The sequence below is a fragment of the Panulirus ornatus genome, chromosome 57 (genome assembly GCF_036320965.1).
Source record: "Panulirus ornatus isolate Po-2019 chromosome 57, ASM3632096v1, whole genome shotgun sequence".
NCBI lineage: Eukaryota > Metazoa > Arthropoda > Malacostraca > Decapoda > Palinuridae > Panulirus > Panulirus ornatus.
Window position 1 is genome coordinate 17,131,953 of NC_092280.1, and position 22,251 is coordinate 17,154,203.

Here is a 22,251-nt window from a genome sequence, read left to right on the forward strand (position 1 = left end):
ACATACTCCCACAACTCCTGTTTCAGGAGTACTGCTACTCCTTCCCTTGCTCTTGTCCTCTCACTAACCCCTGACTTTACTCCCAAGACATTCCCAAACCACTCTTCCCCTTTGCCCTTGAGCTTCGTTTCACTCAGAGCCAAAACATCCAGGTTCCTTTCCTCAAATGTACTACCTATCTCTCCTTTTTTCACATCTTGCTTACGTCCACACACATTTAGACACCCCAATCTGAGTCTACGAGGAGGATGAGCACTCCCAGCATGACTCCTTCTGTTTCCCATTTTTTAGAATGTTGAAATACAAGGAGGGGAGGATTTCTGGCCCCCCCGCTCCCGTGCCCTCTAGTCGCCTTCTATGACACGTGAGGAATATATATATATATATTCACATGGAGTTGGTTATTAGGTACAGTAGGGTTAAGGGTCAAGTCAATTGGGAGGTGAGTTTGAATGGAGAAAAACTGGAGGAAGTGAAGTGTTTTAGATATCTGGGAGTGGATTTGGCAGTGGATGGAACCATGGAAGCAGAAGTGAATCATAGGGTGGGGGTGGAGGTGAAAATTCTGGGAGCGTTGAAGGGTGTGTGGAAGTCGAGAACATTATCTCGGAAAGCGAAAATGGATATGTTTGAAGGAATAGGGTTCCAACAATGTTATATGGTTGTGAGGCGTGGGCTATGGATAGAGTTGTGCGGAGGAGGGTGGATGTGCTGGAAATGAGATGTTTGAGGACAATGTGTGGTGTGAGGTAGTTTGATCGTGTAAGTAATAGTAGGGTAAGAGAGATGTGAGGTAATAAAAAGAGTGTTATTGAGAGAGCAGAAGAGGGTGTTTTGAAATGGTATGGTCACATGGAGAGAATGAGTGAGGAAAGATTGACCAAGAGGATATATGTGTCAGAGGTGGAGGGAACGAGAAGTGGGAGACCAAATTGGAGGTGGAAAGATGGAGTGAAAAAGATTTTGAGTGATCGGGACCTGAACATGCAGGAGAGTGAAAGGCGTGCAAGGAATAGAGTGAATTTGAACGATTTGGGTACCGGGGTCAACGTGCTGTCAATGGATTGAACCAGGGCATGTGAAGCATCTGGGGTAAACCATGGAAAGTTCTTTGGGGCCTGGATGTGAAAAGGGAGCTATGGTTTCAGTTCATTAATACATGACAGCTAGAAACTGAGTGTGAATGAATGGGGCCTTTGTTGTCTTTTCCTAGTGCTACCCTGCACACATGAGGGGGGAGAGGGTTGTTATTTCATGTGTGGCGAGGTGGTGATGGGAATGAATAAAGGCAGACAGTATGAATTTTGTACATGTGTATATATGTGTATGTCTGTGTGGTTTCAGAAGTGGTAGAGGATGTGTGGATCAGGTGTTTGCTTTGAAGAATGTATGTGAGAAATGCTTAGAAAAGCAAATGGATTTGTATGTAGCATTTATGGATCTGGAGAAGGCATATGATAGAGTTGATAGAGATGCTCTCTTGAAGGTATTAAGAATATATGGTGTGGGAGGCAAGTTGTTAGAAGCAGTGAAAAGTTTTTATCGAGGATGTAAGGCATGTGTACGTGTAGGAAGAGAGGAAAGTGATTGGTTCTCAGTGAATGTAGGTTTGCGGCAGGGGTGTGTGATGTCTCCATGGTTGTTTAATTTGTTTATGGATGGGGTTGTTAGGGAGGTGAATGCAAGAGTTTTGGAAAGAGGGGCAAGTATGAAGTCTGTTGTGGATGAGAGAGCTTGGGAAGTGAGTCAGTTGTTGTTCGTTGATGATACAGCGCTGGTGGCTGATTCATGTGAGAAACTGCAGAAGCTGGTGACTGAGTTTGGTAAAGTGTGTGAAAGAAGAAAGTTAAGAGCAAATGTGAATAAGAGCAAGGTTATTAGGTACAGTTGGGTTGAGGGTCAAGTCAATTGGGAGGTAAGTTTGAATGGAGAAAAACTGGAGGAAGTGAAGTGTTTTAGATATCTGGGAGTGGATCTGGCAGCGGATTGAACCATGGAAGCGGAAGTGGATCATAGGGTGGGGGAGGGGGCGAAAATTCTGGGAGCCTTGAAGAATGTTTGGAAGTCGAGAACATTATCTCGGAAAGCAAAAATGGGTATGTTTGAAGGAATAGTGGTTCCAACAATGTTGTATGGTTGCGAGGCGTGGGCTATGGATAGAGTTGTGCGCAGGAGGATGGATGTGCTGGAAATGAGATATTTGAGGACAATGTGTGGTGTGAGGTGGTTTGATCGAGTAAGTAACGTAAGGGTAAGAGAGATGTGTGGAAATAAAAAGAGCGTGGTTGAGAGAGCAGAAGAGGGTGTTTTGAAATGGTTTGGGCACATGGAGAGAATGAGTGAGGAAAGATTGACCAAGAGGATATATGTGTCGGAGGTGGAGGGAACGAGGAGAAGAGGGAGACCAAATTGGAGGTGGAAAGATGGAGTGAAAAAGATTTTGTGTGATCGGGGCCTGAACATGCAGGAGGGTGAAAGGAGGGCAAGGAATAGAGTGAATTGGATCGATGTGGTATACCGGGGTTGACGTGCTGTCTGTGGATTGAATCAAGGCATGTGAAGCGTCTTGGGTAAACCATGGAAAGCTGTGTAGGTATGTATATTTGCGTGTGTGGACGTATGTATATACATGTGTATGGGGGTGGGTTGGGCCATTTCATTCGTCTGTTTCCTTGCGCTACCTCGCAAACGCGGGAGACAGCGACTAAGCAAAAAAAAAAAAAAAAAATGTTGAGATGTATGGGTATGTATATTTGCGTGTGTGGACATGTATGTATATACATATGTATGTGGGTGGGTTGGGCCATTCTTTCGTCTGTTTCCTTGTGCTACCTCGCTAACGTGGGAGACAGTGGCAAAGCAAAATGATAATAATAAAAAATAGTGTATTATCCCTGGGGATAGGGAAGAAAGAATACTTCCCACGTATTCCCTGTGTGTCGTAAAAGGCGACTAAAAGGGAAGGAAGCGGGAGTTGGAAATCCTCCCCTCTCATTTTTTTTTATTTTCCAAAGGAAGGAACAGAGAAGGGGGCCAGGTGAGGATATTCCCTTAAAGGCCCAGTCCTCTGTTCTTAACGCTACCTTGCAAATGTGGGAAATGGCAAATAGTATGAAAGAAAAAGATTTTGCCATTCTACACTCAGTCTCTTGTTGCCCTCCACTCTCTTAACATAGACACTCACAAATCACAACACTTTATGACCTGTGGTTCTAACTGGCAGACATGGCCAGCTTCTTGAGTGCTGTAGGGGCCTCATAAAGATAAAAGGGACTCCTAGGAAGGAAGTAAGGAAGTATGAGTAGTGTTCAAATAAAAAGAATGGAATATTAAGTTCATTTGATAGGAAATGCACTGCTACAGTTATTAAACATTAGCACTTTTAAACCTTGCATCAGAGATTTAATTAATGTAATAACTGTAGCAACAGGAATACAGAGCAATTTGCTTTTTATGAAGAAACATTACATTTTACCCTGTGTTATAATGCATTTTGCCTTTTCATAGGCACTGACTGCTTTATTCATTTCTGTTTAGTAATGCTTTAGTCCTAGTATTGAGTCATATCATCTACACATCATTTACTATGAACGGGTTATGAGTCATTGTGCCATATTCATGTATGAGATTAGTTGCATATATATTAAAGTTTTTGACTGGTGAAAGTCTATACTTATTGCCTACTGAGTGCATTAATCTACCAAAAGGATTTTGCCTAATAGAAACCTTTTATACATGTCAGCCATAGAATTGATCATTCACTCTAACATGTCACATTTAGATTCTTGATGAATTATATGTCATCACCTACCTTTTTTGGTATCTTTTGATGATGCTGCCAATAATATTTCTTGAAACTGACGGTGTCTGTTAATTTTGCAGATGGCAGTTCTGTTTTTGAGGATCCAAGAGAAGTTCTCTCATAAGCTCTGCTCATAGATACAGCTTTACTGAGAATGAGTTACATAGAAATACTGATTACCCATTTCTGACTGACTGTTGGTGCAGTAGATGGTGAAAGTTTTGCACTCATAAATTTCCCCATCTCTTGTAGCTTTATTTATTATCATATTAAATTTTAAACTTATATCATAACCTGTTCCATATATCCACAACTGTTCAAATGAACATGTTTCTTTAGATCTTTTGTAACCTGATTATTAGTTTTTTGCCATATCGTTTCTTCAACCTGCCATACCTAATTTTGAAGAAGTGCTCAATTCTTACTTCTTCAGTCATTTCAGGATTCAGCACTACAGTGTCCACAAAAAGCCTTGTTTGCTTCCCAACACAATTTCGTGCTACCAAGCAAGAATTTTGGTTTTCAGTCTTAGAAAAATAAAAGCCAACCCTCTTGTAGCACATGTGGAAAAAGTTCAGTGCCCAGAAGTGAAATTCCCAAAATTAAGTGGCAGTCAGGAAGAGCAAAAGAAAGAACATCCTTCCCTAAAGATAAACTGAGGTAAACTAAGTTGGGTTGCTGGTGCTCACAGCATTAGAAACACTAATTCTCTCAGCAACCAGATGTACAATGATTTCACCATGAGAGCATCACATGCTTGTACCCGCAATAAATCGTATCCGTGTGTATCCATTGAAAATAGATGGGGAGCAGAGTGTTTTTTGAGGAGACTGTATTATCATGTCTCCCCCTCTTCTTTATCTTCTTCATTGTGGGTAATTTTATTGATATTTGCCTACCCATGCTGCTTAGTTCCCTTACTTTTTTTTTAGTTTTCATTGCCTGCCATTGGACTTTCTCCAGCAGATCATTTGTCCTGTCAGATAGAGTGACCGAAGTGGTGCTGCATACTTTAGTTTGGACTCAGTATGTGTTGTAGATACAAACTTCTCACTTCCCTTTGCAATTTACCTTTCCCTTATGTTTGTTTTGTGAACTACCATGCACACTTGGATGGAGTTTTTAGCTAATAACATTCTGGACAGTTTGTTACTTTTTTTGTAGTGAATATCCCTCCCTTGTCTACCTTGCAGGAGTTGGATTATGCTCTTCAGATCTTCAATTACTTCTTCACTGCAGTTTTCATCCTGGAGTCAGCTGTGAAGATGGTGGCATTGGGTTGTCGCCGTTACTTCCAAGACAGGTAATGCCTTGTTTGCCATTTTATTCCAATTTAGTTTCACCATATTGGACCATAGACATACCTGTAGCTCTACTTGACAATCCTTCTTGTCACCTGAAACATATTTTCAACTTTTTTGTTAGATGAGGAATACTTCTAGCCACATTTGTATTGCTCATGAGCATGAGCAGTACTAAACATATATATATAGGCATATCATTTCTCTTAATGAAATTTAGCCAGTTATTATAGTTCATGGAAATAAGGTCAAGGCCTTGTGGACAGTGAATATTAACAGAACCTTGAAAAAAACAACCAGAAACTGAAGCAAGTAAATGCCAAAAATAAAGATGCACCTGCCAGTCAGGAGGCACCTGCTCCAGAGGGTATCATTTTCTGCTAGCCTTGTGGGTGTGTACTACTTTTCTCACTTTAGATTTATTCTAGACTTTAAAAGAGGTTATCCTTGTAGACTTTAAATTTGCAGTTGCTGCTTTTATGGAAACAAAAATATCATTGTGAATTGTCTAAACAATGTACATGAAGCTGATTTCCTCTACATTGATAAATGAAGAGATTCTTATCTTGCCTTTGTTTTAATATTTTATTACAAATAGATTAGAAGATCTCTGATTTGCAGGAAGAGCTAGTGCTGTTATTAGAGACTTTGGTTATGTTGTATTGCAGGCAAAGACATAATCAGTGTTAAAGTTTTGTGTTGGTTTTGAACCATTATTCCAAAAACATTTATGAATACAGATGTTTACAGTGATATATTATTCATTGTGGTTGGATGATCATTAAGCAAAAGCATCACTACTAAAACATGGTGACTGTCCTGTTAAGCTGTTGGTTGGAAGGGACATCCTATAAAAGAGGTTGGGTTTTCTTGTCTAATTCATCTGATGTGAATGATAATGGTGTAGAAGTAGCACAGAGTCAGAAGTATAATGAGCTTAACCCAAGAGAATTAACTTTTATAAGACTTAATCATGTCTCAAATCACGATCATAATTTTGAAATGAATTAGGCATTTTTTTTATTACAGTAATTCAAGTATGTTTCCAGGTGAGCAATATTGACAGTCTGCTATTACTCGCCACAGGCTACCGGAAAATATCATGTGTGGAGGTGATCTCAATACGTTGTCCCAGCAGGTGGCTGCCTGGCTATCTGATGTGAATGATTAGTTATCCAGCATGAGTTAACTTAATTTAAAGTCCAGTATTCTCATTCAATTTTAGTGACTAAAAACGTCATTCAGAGCACCCATGCATACTTTTGTAGATTACAGGAAATTATTATTAGGCTATATGAGGAAGTAGGGGATAGGGGAGAAAGAATACTTCCCATGTATGCCCTGTGTGTCAAAGAAGGCAACCAAAGAGGGCTGGAGCGGAGGGCTGGAAACTCTCCCCACCTTGTATTTGAATTTCTAAAAGGGGAAACAGAAGAAGAAATCAAGCAGGAAGTGTTCATCCTCCTCAAGGCTCAGATTGGGGTGTCTAAATGTGTGTGGATTTAATCAAGATGAGAAGAAAGTAGAGATGGGTGGTATGTTTGAGGAAAGAAATGAAGCTCAAGGGTAAAGGAGAAGAATGGTTTGGAGAAGTCATGGGAGTAAAGTTAGGGGTTGGTGAGAGGACAAGAGCTAAGAAAGGAGTAGTAGTACTCCTGAAGCAGGATTTGTGGGAATGTGTGACAGAGTGTAAGAAAGTAAATACTAGATTGATATGGGTAAAACTGAAAGTGGATGGAGAAAGATGGGTGATTATTGGTGCTTATGCACCTGGTCATAAGAAGAAAGATTATGAGAGGTAAGTGTTTTAGGAGCAGCTGAGTGAGTGTGTCAGCAGCTTTGGTGCATAAGACTGGGTATTAGTGATGGGTGATTTAAACGTGAAGGTCAGTAATGTGGCACTTGAGAGTATAATTGGTGTACATGGGTTATTCAGTGTTGTAAATGGAAACAGTGAAGAGCTTATGGATTTGTGTGCTAAAAAAGGACTGGTGATTGGAAAAACCTGGTTTAAAAAGAGAGAACCATGAAGTGGAAGTGAGTCACAGGGTGGTGGAGGGGACGAAAGTTCTGGGAGCATTGAAAAATATGTGGAAGGCGAGAACATTATCTCGGAAAGCAAAAATGGATATGTTTGAAGGAATAGTGGTACCAACAATGTTATATGGTTGCGAGGCGTGGGCTATAGATAGAGTTGTGCGGAGGAGGGTGGATGTGCTGGAAATGAGATGTTTGAGGACAATATGTGGTGTGAGGTGGTTTGATCAAATAAGTAATGAAAGGGTAAGAGGGATGTGTGGTAATAAAAAGAGTGTGGTTAAGAGAGCAGAGGAGGGTGTTTTGAAGTGGTTTCGTCACATGGAGAGAATGAGTGAGGAAAGATTGACAAAGAGGGTATATGTGTAAGAGGTGGAGGGAACACTGACAAAGAGGATATATGTGTCAGAGGTGGAGGGAGCAAGGAGAAGTGGGAGACCAAATTGGAGGTGTAAAGATGGAGTGAAAAACATTTTGAGCGATTGGGGCCTGAACATTCAGGAGGGTGAAAGGCGTGCAAGGAATAGAGTGAATTGGAACGATGTGGTATACCAGGGTTGATGTGCTGTCAATGGATTGAACCAGGGCATGTGAAGCATCTGGTGTAAATCATGGAAAGTTTTGTGGGGCCTGGATGTGGAAAGGGAGCTGTGGTTTCAGTGCATTATACATTATAGCTAGAGACTGAGTGTGAATGAATGTGGCCTTTGTTGTCTTTTCCTAGCGCTACCTCGCGTGCATGCGTGAGAGGGGGTTGTCATTTCATGTGTTGCGGGTGGCGACGGGAATGAATAAAGGCAGCAAGTATGAGTTATGTACATGTATATGTCTGTGTATGTATATATATGTATACATTGAATTGTATAGGTATGTATATGTGCGTGTGTGGACGTGTATGTGTATACATGTGTATGTGGGTGGGTTGGGCCATTATTTCATGTTTCCTTGTGCTACCTCGCTAACGCGGGAGACAGCGACTAAGTATGATAAAGAAATATAGATGATTATATGTATGTGAGGAGGAGAGATGGCCAAAGGGCATTATTGAATTAGGTGTTCATTGATAGGCATATAAAAGAGAGACTTTTGGATGTTAATATTCTGAGAGGGGATGTCTGACCACTATCTTGTCAAGGCAAAGATGAAGATTTGTAGAGGTGTTTTCAAAAACGAAGAGAGAATGTTGGGGAGAAGAGAGTGGTGAGAGTGAGAATGCTTGAAAAGGAGACTTGTGTGAGGAACTACCAGGAGAGATTTAGTGTAGGTAAGTGCAGGTGAGAGCAAATGACGTTTGGGGATTTGGGTGAGGAATGGGATGTATTTAGGGAAGCAGTGATGGCTTGCACAAAAGATGCATGTGGCATGAGAAAGGTGGGACATGGGCAGATTAGAAAAAGTGGTGAGTGGTTGGGTGAAGAAGTAAAGTTTTTAGTGACAGAGAAAAGAGAGGCATTTGGACAATACTTACAAGGAAGGAGTGCAAGTACAAATGAATGGGAGATATATAAAAGAAAGCAGTAGGGAGGATAAGGGTTGAAAAAGAGGGCAAATGAGAGTTGGGATGAGCGAGCATCATTAAACTTTAGGGAGAAAAAAAAGATGTTTAGGAAGGAGGTAAATAATGTGTGTGAGACAGGAGAACAAACGGGAACGTCGGTGAAAGGGGGAAGTAATAACAGGTAGTGAGGATATGGAGTGAGTATTTTGAAGGTTTATTGAATGTGATTGATGATAAAGTGTCAGATGTAGGGTGTTTTGTTGGGGTGACGTGTGTAGTGAGAGAGTCTGGGAGAATAGTTTGGTTAAGAGAGAAGAGTTAGTGAAAGCTTTGCGGAAGATGAAATCCAGCAAGGCGGCAGGTTTGGATGGCATTGCAGTGGAATTTATTAAGAAAGGGAGTGACTGTGGTGTTGATTGGTTGGTAAGGATATTCATTGTATGTACGGATCAGGGTGAGGTGCCTGAGGATTGGCAGAATGCATGCAAAGTGCCATTGTACAAAGGCAGAGGGGAAAAAGGTGAGGGTTCAAACTACAGAGGCATAAGTTTGTTGAGTATTCTTGGGAAATTGTATGGGAGGGTATTGATTGAGAGGGGTGAAGGTATGCACAGAATGTCAGACTGGGGATGAGCAGTGTGGTTTTAGAAGTGGTAGAAGATGCGTGGATCAGGTGCTTGCTTTCAAGAATGTGTGTGAGAAATACTTAGAAAAACAGATGGATTTATATGTAGTATTTATGGATCTGGAGAGGCCATATGATAGGGTTGATAGAGTCTTTGTGGAATGACTTAAGAGTATATGGTGTGGGAGGTAAGCTGCTAGAAGCAGTGAAAAGTTTTTATCAAGAATGTAAGGCTTGTGCACAAGTAAGAAAAGAGGAGAGTGATTGATTCCCAGTCAAGGTTGGTCTGTGGCAGGGGTATGTGATGTCTCCATAGAAGCTTAATTTGTTTATGGATGAGATGGTTAGGGAGGTAAGTGCTTTGGTTTTGGAGAGAGGGGCGAGTATGTAGTCTGTTGTGGATGAGGGCTTGGGAAGTGAGTCGGTTGTTGTTCGCCGATGATACAGCTTTGGTGGCTGATTCAAGTGAGAAACTGCAGAGGTTGGAAAAGTGTGTGAAAGGAGAAAGTTGAGAGTAAATGTGAATAAGAACAAGGTTATTAGGTTCAGTAGGGTTGAGGGACAAGTTAATTAGGATGTAAGTTTAAATGGAGAAAGATTGGAGGAAATAAAGTGTTTTATTTATCTGGCAATCGACGTAGCAGTGAAAGGAACCGTGAAAGTGGAAGTGAGTCACAGGGTGGGGGAGGAGGCAAAGGTTCTGGGAGCAGTGAAGAATTTGTGGAAGGAGAGAATGTTATCTCGGGGAGCAAAAATGGGCATGTTTAAAGGAATAATAGTTCCAACAATATTATATGGTTGCGAGGCATAGGCTGTTAATAGGGTTGTACAGAGAGGGGTGGATATGTTGGAAATGAAGTCTTTGAGGACAATATGTGGTGTGAGGTGGTTTGATTAAGTAAGTAATGTAAGGGTAAGAGAGATATGTGGAAATAAAAAGAGTGTGGTTGAGAGAGCAGAAGAGGGTGTGTTGAAGTGGTTTGGACATATTGGGTGAATGAGTGAGGAAAGGGTGACAAAGAGGATATATGTGTCAGAGGTGGAGGGAACAGAGATGGAAAGATGGAGTAAAAAAGATTGTGAGCTATCAGGGCCTGAACATACAAGAGGGTGAAAGGTTTACAAGAAATGAAGTGAATAGGAATGATGTGGTATACTGGAGTTGATATGCTGCCAGTGGACTAAACCAGGGGATGTGAAGCATCTGGGGTAAACCATGGAATGGTCTGTGGGGGCTGGATGTGGATAGGGAGTTGTTGTTTTGGTGCATTATGCATGACAGCTAGAGACTGAGTGTGAATGAATATGACCTTTTTTGTCTGTTTTCTTGGTGCTACTTTGCTGAAGCAGGGGATAGCGATGCTGTTTCCTGTGGGGCAGGGTGGCACCAGGAATGGATGAAGGCAAGCAAGTATGAATATGTACATGTATATATATGTATATGTCTGTGTATGTGTATGTATATGTGTATATGTTGATATGTATATATATTCCTATGAGTCCGCAGGGAAAATGAAACGTGAAAAGTTCCCAAGTGCACTTTCGTGTAATAATCACATCATCAGGGGAGACACAAAAGAGAAATATAACAGTCAGTTGATATACATTGAAGAGACGAAGCTAGTATGTCAATTGACTGTTATATTTCTCTCTTGTGTCTCCCCTGATGATGTGATTATTACACGAAAGTGCACTTGGGAACTTTTCGTGTTTCATTTTCCCCGTGGACTCATAGGAATATCTTGATCACGCACAAAATTGCGATCCTTTCCAACATGTATATATATATATATATATATATATATATATATATATATATATATATATATATATATATATTTTATTTATTTTAATTTGCTTTCTCGCTGTCTCCCGCGTTTGCGAGGTAGCGTAATGAAACTGACAAAATAAATGGCCCAACCCACCACCATACACATGTATATACATACACGTCCACACACGCAAATATACATACCTATACATCTCAATGTACACATATATATACACACACAGACACATACATATATACCCATGCACACAATTCACACTGTCTGCCTTTATTCATTCCAATTGCCACGTCGCCACACATGGAATACCATCCCCCTCCCCCCTCATGTGTGCAAGGTAGCGCTAGGAAAAGACAACAAAGGCCCCATTCGTTCAGTCTTAGTCTCTAGCTGTCATGCAATAACGCCCGAAACCACAGCTCCCTTTCCACATCCAGGCCCCACACAACTTTCCCAGGTTTACCCCAGACGCATCACATGCCCTGATTCAGTCCACTGACAGCACGTCAACCCCGGTATACCACATCGATCCAATTCACTCTATTCCTTGCCCGCCATTCACCCTCCTCCATGTTCAGGCCTCGATTACACAAAATCTTTTTCACTCCATCTTTCCACCTCCAATTTGGTCTCCCACTTCTCCTCGTTCCCTCCACCTCCGACACATATATCCTCTTGGTCAATCTTTCCTTACTCATTCTCTCCATGTGCCCAAACCATTTCAAAACACCCTCTTCTGCTCTCTCAACCATGCTCTTTTTATTTCCACACATCTCTCTTACCCTTACATTACTTACTCAATCAAACCACCTCACACCACACATTGTCCTCAAACATCTCATTTCCAGCACATCCACCCTCCTGCGCACAACTCTATCCATAGCCCACGCCTCGCAACCATACAACATTGTTGGAACCACTATTCCTTCAAACATACCCATTTTGGCTTTCCGAGATAATGTTCTCGACTTCCAAACATTCTTCAAGGCTCCCAGGATTTTCGCCCCCTCCCCCACCCTATGATTCACTTCCGCTTCCATGGTTCCATCCACTGCCAGATCCACTCCCAGATATCTAAAACACTTTACTTCCTCCAGTTTTTCTCCATTCAAACTTACCTCCCAATTGACTTGACCCTCAACCCCACTGTACCTAATAACCTTGCTCTTATTCACATTAACTCTTAACTTTCTTCTTTCACACACTTTACCAAACTCAGTCACCAGCTTCTGCAGTTTCTCACATGAATCAGCCACCAGCGCTGTATCATCAGCGAACAACAACTGACTCACTTCCCAAGCTCTCTCATCCACAACAGACTTCATACTTGCCCCTCTTTCCAAAACTCTTGCATTCACCTCCCTAACAACCCCATCCATAAACAAGTTAAACAACCATGGAGACATCACACACCCCTGCCGCAAACCTACATTCACTGAGAACCAATCACTTTCCTCTCTTCCTACACGTACACATGCCTTACATCCTCGATAAAAACTTTTCACTGCTTCTAACAACTTGCCTCCCACACCATATATTCTTAATACCTTCAAGAGAGCATCTCTATCAACTCTACCATATGCCTTCTCCAGATCCATAAATGCTACATACAAATCCATTTGCCTTTCTAAGTATTTCTCACATACATTCTTCAAAGCAAACACCTGATCCACACATCCTCTACCACTTCTGAAACCACACTGCTCTTCCCCAGTCTGATGCTCTGGACATGCCTTCACCCTCTCAATCAATACCCTCCCATATAATTTACCAGGAATACTCAACAAACTTATACCTCTGTAATTTGAGCACTCACTCTTATCCCCTTTGCCTTTGTACAATGGCACTATGCACGCATTCCGCCAATCCTCAGGCACCTCACCATGAGTCATACATACATTAAATAACCTTACCAACCAGTCAACAATACAGTCACCCCCTTTTTTAATAGATTCCACTGCAATACCATCCAAACCTGCTGCCTTGCTGGCTTTCATCTTCTGCATAGCTTTTACTACCTCTTCTCTGTTTACCAAATCATTTTCCCTAACCCTCTCACTTTGCACACCACCTCGACCAAAACACCCTATATCTGCCACTCTATCATCAAACACATTAAACAAACCTTCAAAATACTCACTCCATCTCCTTCTCACATCACCACTACTTGTTATCACCTCCCCATTAGCGCCCTTCACTGAAGTTCCCATTTGCTCCCTTGTCTTACGCACTTTATTTACCTCCTTCCAGAACATCTTTTTATTCTCCCTAAAATTTAATGATACTCTCTCACCCCAACTCTCATTTGCCCTCTTTTTCACCTCTTGCACCTTTCTCTTGACCTCCTGTCTCTTTCTTTTATACATCTCCCACTCAGTTGCATTTTTTCCCTGCAAAATGCAAAAATCGTCCAAATGCCTCTCTCTTCTCTTTCACTAATAATCTTACTTCTTCATCCCACCACTCACTACCCTTTCTAATCAACCCACCTCCCACGCTTCTCATGCCACAAGCATCTTTTGCGCAATCCATCACTGATTCCCTAAATACATCCCATTCCTCCCCCACTCCCCTTACTTCCATTGTTCTCACCTTTTTCCATTCTGTACTCAGTCTCTCCTGGTACTTCCTCACACAAGTCTCCTTCCCAAGCTCACTTACTCTCACCACTCTCTTCACCCCAACATTCACTCTTCTTTTCTGAAAACCCATACAAATCTTCACCTTAGCCTCCACAAGATAATGATCATACATCCCTCCAGTTGCACCTCTCAGCACATTTACATCCAAAAGTCTCTTTTTCGCACGCCTGTCAATTAACACGTAATCCAATAACGCTCTCTGGCCATCTCTCCTACTTACATACATATACTTATGTATATCTCGCTTTTTAAACCAGGTATTCCCAATCACCAGTCCTTTTTCAGCCCATAAATCTACAAGCTCTTCACCATTTCCATTTACAACACTGAGCACCCCATGTATACCAATTATTCCCTCAACTGCCACATTACTCACCTTTGCATTCAAATCACTCATCACTGTAACCCGGTCTCGTGCATCAAAACCACTAACACACTCATTCAGCTGCTCCCAAAACACTTGCCTCTCATGATCTTTCTTCTCATGCCCAGGTGCATATGCACCAATAATCACCCATCTCTCTCCATCAACTTTCAGTTTTACCCATATTAATAAAGAATTTACTTTCTTACATTTTATCACATACTCTCACAACTCCTGTTTTAGGTACTGCTACTCCTTCACTTGCTCTTGTCTTTTCACTAACCCCTGACCTTACTCCCAAGACATTCCCAAACCACTCTTCTCCTTTACCCTTGAGCTTCGTATCACTCAGAGCCAAAACATCTAGGTTCCTTTCCTCAAACGTACTACCTATCTCTCCTTTTTTCACATCTTGGTTACATCCACACACATTTAGACATCCCAATCTGAGTCTACGAGGAGGATTAGCACTCCCTGCGTGACTCCTTCTGTTTCCTATTTTTAGAAAGTTAAAATACAAGGAGGGGAGGATTTCTGGCCCCCCGCTCCCGTCCCCTCTAGTTGCCTTCTACGACCCGTGAGGAATGCGTGGGAAGTATTCTTTCACCCCTATCCCCAGGGATAATATATATATATATATATATATACACACATACATACATATACATACACACATACACACATATACACACATATACATATATATACATATGAAAAATGTAAGAAATAATCTAGAAAACTGAAACTTCTAGCTTGAAATGAAATGAAAAATGAATGTCACATAATGGTTCAACCTCTGGCTATGGAAAAGGGAAATGTATAATTTATTTACACAAACGTCAATAGTAGTTTTCATCAATTTAACCACTGTATCATACTGCCTGGTCCACTTCTCTTATCATGAAACTGGAATATTGGCTTATGATGTTTCTCAATTGTCTTCATTACACAAAGTACAACCATATCTTGGCTACATGAGGGTAGGTAGTTGGTCATCCACCATAATAAAGCCTTGACAGACCAAAAGTTTATCTGGACCTCAACTTTTCCAGTACATTCATGAAAAACGCCTTTTTGCTTTCCATCTCTAACACTTTGAAAAATACTCCCTTTGTTCACATTTCAATGAAAGAATAAGCTTCAATATCTAAGCTACATTCTTTTCCAATTTCACTATTTTCTTGTCAGAGCACCATGTATGAAAACTATCACTCCAGTAAAGCAACTATAAACATTTACTTCCCCTTTAAAAAAGTTCTGGGGAAGTCTGTCTTGATACACTGCGGGTCACTCTACCACCTGGCGAGGTTTGTGTTGCAATGGTTCTTAATTCACAAAAGTAGTAGCATCACTGGTGGGCGGAAGAACATTCTTGTAACTAAAGCGAGGACCACACACACACATATATATATATATATATATATATATATATATATATATATATATATATATATATATATATATATATATATATGTGGGGAAGAGCAGTGTGGTTTCAGAAGTGGTAGAGGATGTGTGGATCAGGTGTTTGCTTTGAAGAATGTATGTGAGAAATACTTAGAAAAGCAAATGGATTTGTATGTAGCATTTATGGATCTGGAGAAGGCATATGATAGAGTTGATAGAGATGCTCTGTGGAAGGTATTAAGAATATATGGTGTGGGAGGCAAGTTGTTAGAAGCAGTGAAAAGTTTTTATCGAGGATGTAAGGCATGTGTACGTGTAGGAAGAGAGGAAAGTGATTGGTTCTCAGTGAATGTAGGTTTGCGGCAGGGGTGTGTGATGTCTCCATGGTTGTTTAATTTGTTTATGGATGGGGTTGTTAGGGAGGTGAATGCAAGAGTTTTGGAAAGAGGGGCAAGTATGAAGTCTGTTGGGGATAAGAGAGCTTGGGAAGTGAGTCAGTTGTTGTTCGCTGATGATACAGCACTGGTGGCTGATTCATGTGAGAAACTGCAGAAGCTGGTGACTGAGTTTGGTAAAGTGTGTGAAAGAAGAAAGTTAAGAGTAAATGTGAATAAGAGCAAGGTTATTAGGTACAGTAGGGTTGAGGGTCAAGTCAATTGGGAGGTGAGTTTGAATGGAGAAAAACTGGAGGAAGTGAAGTGTTTTAGATATCTGGGAGTGGATCTGGCAGCGGATGGAACCATGGAAGCGGAAGTGGATCATAGGGTGGGGGAGGGGGCGAAAATTCTGGGGGCCTTGAAGAATGTGTGGAAGTCGAGAACATTATCTCGGAAAGCAAAAATGGGTATGTATGAAGGAATAGTGGTTCCAACAATGTTGTATGGTTGCGAGGCGTGGGCTATGGATAGAGTTGTGCGCAGGAGGATGGATGTGCTGGAAATGAGATGTTTGAGGACAATGTGTGGTGTGAGGTGGTTTGATCGAGTGAGTAACGTAAGGGTAAGAGAGATGTGTGGAAATAAAAAGAGCGTGGTTGAGAGAGCAGAAGAGGGTGTTTTGAAGTGGTTTAGGCACATGGAGAGGATGAATGAGGAAAGAATGACCAAGAGGATATATGTGTCGGAGGTGGAGGGAACAAGGAGAAGAGGGAGACCAAATTGGAGGTGGAAAGATGGAGTGAAAAAGATTTTGTGTGATCGGGGCCTGAACATGCAGGAGGGTGAAAGGAGGGCAAGGAATAGAGTGGATTGGAGCGATGTGGTATACCGGGGTTGATGTGCTGTCAGTGGATTGAATCAAGGCATGTGAAGCGTCTGGGGTAAGCCATGGAAAGCTGTGTAGGTATGTATATTTGCATGTGTGGACGTATGTATATACATGTGTATGGGGGGGGTTGGGCCATTTCTTTCGTCTGTTTCCTTGCGCTACCTCGCAAACGCGGGAGACAGCGACAAAGTATAATAAATAAAATAAATATATATATATATCGGATTGGGAAAGAGCGGTGTGGTTTCAGAAGTGGTAGAGGATGTGTGGATCAGGTGTTTGCTTTGAAGAATGTATGTGAGAAATACTTAGAAAAGCAAATGGATTTGTATGTAGCATTTATGGATCTGGAGAAGGCATATGATAGAGTTGATAGAGATGCTCTGTGGAAGGTATTAAGAATATATGGTGTGGGAGGCAAGTTGTTAGAAGCAGTGAAAAGTTTTTATCGAGGATGTAAGGCATGTGTATGTGTAGGAAGAGAGGAAAGTCATTGGTTCTCAGTGAATGTAGGTTTGCGGCAGGGGTGTGTGATGTCTCCATGGTTGTTTAATTTGTATATGGGTGGGGTTGTTAGGGAGGTGAATGCAAGAGTTTTGGAAAGAGGGGCAAGTATGAAGTCTGTTGGGGATGAGAGAGCTTGGGAAGTGAGTCAGTTGTTGTTCGCTGATGATACAGTGCTGGTGGCTGATTCATGTGAGAAACTGCAGAAGCTGGTGACTGAGTTTGGTAAAGTGTGTGAAAGAAGAAAGTTAAGAGTAAATGTGAATAAGAGCAAGGTTATTAGGTACAGTAGGGTTGAGGGTCAAGTCAATTGGGAGGTAAGTTTGAATGGAGAAAAACTGGAGGAAGTAAAGTGTTTTAGATATCTAGGAGTGGATCTGGCAGCGGATGGAACCATGGAAGCGGAAGTGGATCATAGGGTGGGGGAGGGGGCGAAAATCCTGGGAGCCTTGAAGAATGTGTGGAAGTCGAGAACATTATCTCGGAAAGCCAAAATGGGTATGTTTGAAGGAATAGTGGTTCCAACAATGTTGTATGGTTGCGAGGCGTGGGCTGTGGATAGAGTTGTGCGCAGGAGGATGGATGTGCTGGAAATGAGATGTTTGAGGACAATGTGTGGTGTGAGGTGGTTTGATCAAGTAAGTAACCTAAGGGTAAGAGAGATGTGTGGAAATAAAAAGAGCGTGGTTGAGAGAGCAGAAGAGGGTGTTTTGAAATGGTTTGGGCACATGGAGAGAATGAGTGAGGAAAGATTGACCAAGAGGATATATGTGTCGGAGGTGGAGGGAACGAGGAGAAGTGGGAGACCAAATTGGAGGTGGAAAGATGGAGTGAAAAAGATTTTGTGTGATCGGGGCCTGAACATGCAGGAAGGTGAAAGGAGGGCAAGGAATAGAGTGAATTGGATCGATGTGGTATACCATGGTTGACGTGCTGTCAGTGGATTGAATCAGGGCATGTGAAGCGTCTGGGGTAAACCATGGAAAGCTGTGTAGGTATGTATATTTGCATGTGTGGACATATGTATATACATGTGTATGGGGGTGGGTTGGGCCATTTCTTTCGTCTGTTTCCTTGCGCTACCTCGCAAACGCGGTAGACAGCGACAAAGCAAAAAAAAAAAATGTATATATATATATATATATATATATATATATATATATATATATATATATATATATATATATATATATATTTATATTTTTTTTTTTTGTCGCTGTCTCCCGCGTTTGTGAGGTAGCACAAGGAAACAGACGAAAGAAATGGCCCAACCCACCCCCATACACAATGTATATACATACACTTCCACACACACAAATATACATATCTATACATCTCAATGTACACATATATATACACACACAGACACATACATATATACCCATGCACACAATTCACACTGTCTGCCTTTATTCATTCCCATCGTCACCTCGCCACACATGGAATACCATCCCCCTACCCCCTCATGTGTGCGAGGTAGCACTAGGAAAAGACAACAAAGGCCCCATTCGTTCACACTCAGTCTCTAGCTGTCATGCAATAATGCCTGAAACCACAGCTCCCTTTCCCCATCCAAGCCCCATACAACTTTCCATGGTTTACCCCGGTATACCACATCGATCCAATTCACTCTATTCCTTGCCCTCCTTTCACCCTCCTGCATGTTCAGGCCCCGATCACACAAAATCTTTTTCACTCCATCTTTCCACCTCCAATTTGGTCTCCCACTTCTCCTCGTTCCCTCCACTTCCGACACATATATCCTCTTGGTCAATCTTTCCTCATTCATTCTCTCCATATGCCCAAACCATTTCAAAACACCTTCTTCTGCTCTCTCAACCACGCTCTTTTTATTTCCACACATCTCTCTTACCCTTACATTACTTACTTGATCAAACCACCTCACACCACACATTTGTCCTCAAACATCTCATTTCCAGCACATCCAAACTCCTGCGCACAACTCTATCCATAGCCCACGCCTCGCAACCATACAACATTGGTGGAACTACTATTCTTTCAAACATACCCATTTTTGCTTTCCGAGATAATGTTCTCAACTTCCACACATTCTTCAAGGCTCCCAGGATTTTCGCCCCCTCCCCCACCCTATGATTCACTTCTGCTTCCATGGTTCCATCCGCTGCCAGATCCACTCCCAGATATCTAAATCACTTTACATCCTCCAGTTTTTCTCCATTCAAACTTACCTCCCAGTTGACTTGACCCTCAACCCTACTGTAACTAATAACCTTGATCTTATTCACATTTACTCTTAACTTTCTTCTTTCACACACTTTACCAAACTCAGTCACCAGCTTCTGCAGTTTCTCACATGAATCAGCCACGAGTGCTGTATCATCAGCGAACAACAACTGACTCACTTCCCAAGCTCTCTCATCCATACCAGACTTCATACTTGCCCCTCTTTCCAAAACTCTTGCATTCACCTCCCAAACAACCCCATCCATAAACAAATTAAACAACCATGGAGACATCACACACCCCTGCCGCAAACCTACATTCACTGAGAACCAATCACTTTCCTCTCTTCCTACACTTACACATGCCTTACATCCTCGATAAAAACTTTTCACTGCTTCTAGCAACTTGCCTCCCACACCATATATTCTTAATACCTTTCACAGAGCATCTCTATCAACTCTATCATATGCCTTCTCCAGATCCATAAGTGCTACATACAAATCCATTTGCTTTTCTAAGTATTTCTTACATACATTCTTCAAAGCAAACACCTGATCCACACATCCTCTACCACTTCTGAAACCACACTGCTCTTCCCCAATCTGATGCTCTATACATGCCTTCACCCTCTCAATCAATACCCTCCCATATAATTTACCAGGAATACTCAACAAACTTATACCTCTGTAATTTGAGCACTCACTCTTATCCCCTTTGCCTTTGTACAATGGCGCTATGCAAGCATTCCGCCAATCCTCAGGCACCTCACCATGAGTCATACATACATTAAATAATCTCACCAACCAGTCAACAATACAGTCACCCCCTTTTTTAACAGATTCCACTGCAATACCATCCAAACCTGCTGCCTTGCCGGCTTTCATCTTCCACAAAGCTTTTACTACCTCTTCTCTGTTTACCAAATCATCTCACTTTGCACACCACATTGACCAAAACACCCTATATCTGCCACTCTATCATCAAACACATTCAACAAACCTTCAAAATACTCACTCCATCTCCTCACATTCACGACTACTTGTTATCACCTCCCCATTAGCGCCCTTCACTGAAGTTCCCATTTGCTCCCTTGTCTTACGCACTTTATTTACCTCTTTCCAGAACATCTTTTTGTTCTCCCTAAAATTTAATGATACTCTCTCACCCCAACTCTCATTTGCCCTCTTTTTCACCTCTTGCACCTTTCTCTTGACCTCCTGTCTCTTTCTTTTATACATCTCCCACTCAAATGCATTTTTTCCCTGCAAAAATCGTCCAAATGCCTCTCTCCTCTCTTTCACTAATAGTCTTACTTCTTCATCCCACCACTAACTACCCTTTCTAATCAACCCACCTCCCACGCTTCTCATGCCACAAGCATCTTTTGCGCAATCCATCACTGATTCCCTAAATATATTCCACTCCTCCCCCACTCCCCTTACTTCCATTGTTCTCACCTTTTTCCATTCTGTACTCAGTCTCTCCAAGTACTTCCTCACACAAGTCTCCTTCCCAAGCTCACTTACTCTCACCACCCTCTTCACCCCAACATTCACTCTTCTTTTCTGAAAACCCATACAAATCTTCACCTTAGCCTCCACAAGATAATGATCAGACATCCCTCCAGTTGCACATCTCAGCACGTTAACATCCAAAAGTCTCTCTTTCACGCGCCTGTCAATTAACACGTAATCCAGTAATGCTCTCTGGCCATCTCTCCTACTTACATACGTATACTTATGTATATTTCGCTTTTTAAACCAGGTATTCCCAATCACCAGTCCTTTTTCAGCACATAAATCTACAAGCTCTTCACCATTTCCATTTACAACACTGAACACCCCATGTATACCAATTATTCCCTCAACTGCCACATTACTCACCTTTGCATTCAAATCACCCATCACTATAACCCGGTCTCGTGCATCAAAACCACTATCACACTCATTCAGCTGCTCCCAAAACACTTGCCTCTCATGATCTTTCTTCTCATGCCCAGGTGCATATGCACCAATGATCACCCATCTCTCTCCATTAACTTTCAGTTTTACCCATATTAATCGAGAATTTATTTTCTTACATTCTATCACATACTCCCACAACTCCTGTTTCAGGAGTAGTGCTACTCCTTCCCTTGCTCTTGTCCTCTCACTAACCCCTGACTTTACTCCCAAGACATTCCCAAACCACTCTTCCCCTTTACCCTTGAACTTCGTTTCACTCAGAACCAAAACATCCAGGTTCCTTTCCTCAAACATACTACCTGTCTCTCCTTTTTTCACATCTTGGTTACATCCACACACATTTAGACACCCCAATCTGAGTCTATATATATATATTCTTTCTTTCATACTATTCGCCATTTCCCGCGTCAGCGAGGTAGCGTTAAGAACAGAGGACTGGGCCTCTGATGAAACATCCTCATCCAGCCCTTTTCTGTTCCTTCCTTTGGGGGGAAAAAAAAAAAAAAAGAGAGAGGGGAGGATTTCCAGCCCCCTGCTCCCTTCCCTTTTAGTCGCCTTCTTCGACATGCAGGGAATACATGGGAAGTATTCTTTCTATATATATATTTATATATATATATATATATATATATATATATATAAATATATATATATATTTATTCTTTTTTTTTTTTTTTTGCTTTGTCGCTGTCTCCCGCGTTTGCGAGGTAGCACAAGGAAACAGACGAAAGAAATGGCCCAACCCACCCCCATACACATGTATATACATATGTCCACACACGCAAATATACATACCTACACAGCTTTCCATGGCTTACCCCAGACGCTTCACATGCCCTGATTCAATCC

General features: G+C 41.6%; 1 protein-coding gene across 1 annotated transcript in view; it reads left to right on the plus strand.

Annotated features, from left to right (window-relative positions):
* LOC139766186 (voltage-dependent T-type calcium channel subunit alpha-1G-like) overlaps window positions 1–22,251 on the plus strand; it is a 1,124,919-nt gene that overhangs the window by 862,133 nt on the left and 240,535 nt on the right. Inside the window, exons 26-27 of the mRNA XM_071694457.1 lie at window positions 4,996–5,105; window positions 6,133–6,152. Coding sequence (XP_071550558.1) covers window positions 4,996–5,105; window positions 6,133–6,152 — 130 coding nt within the window. The remainder of the gene's footprint in view (window positions 1–4,995; window positions 5,106–6,132; window positions 6,153–22,251) is intronic.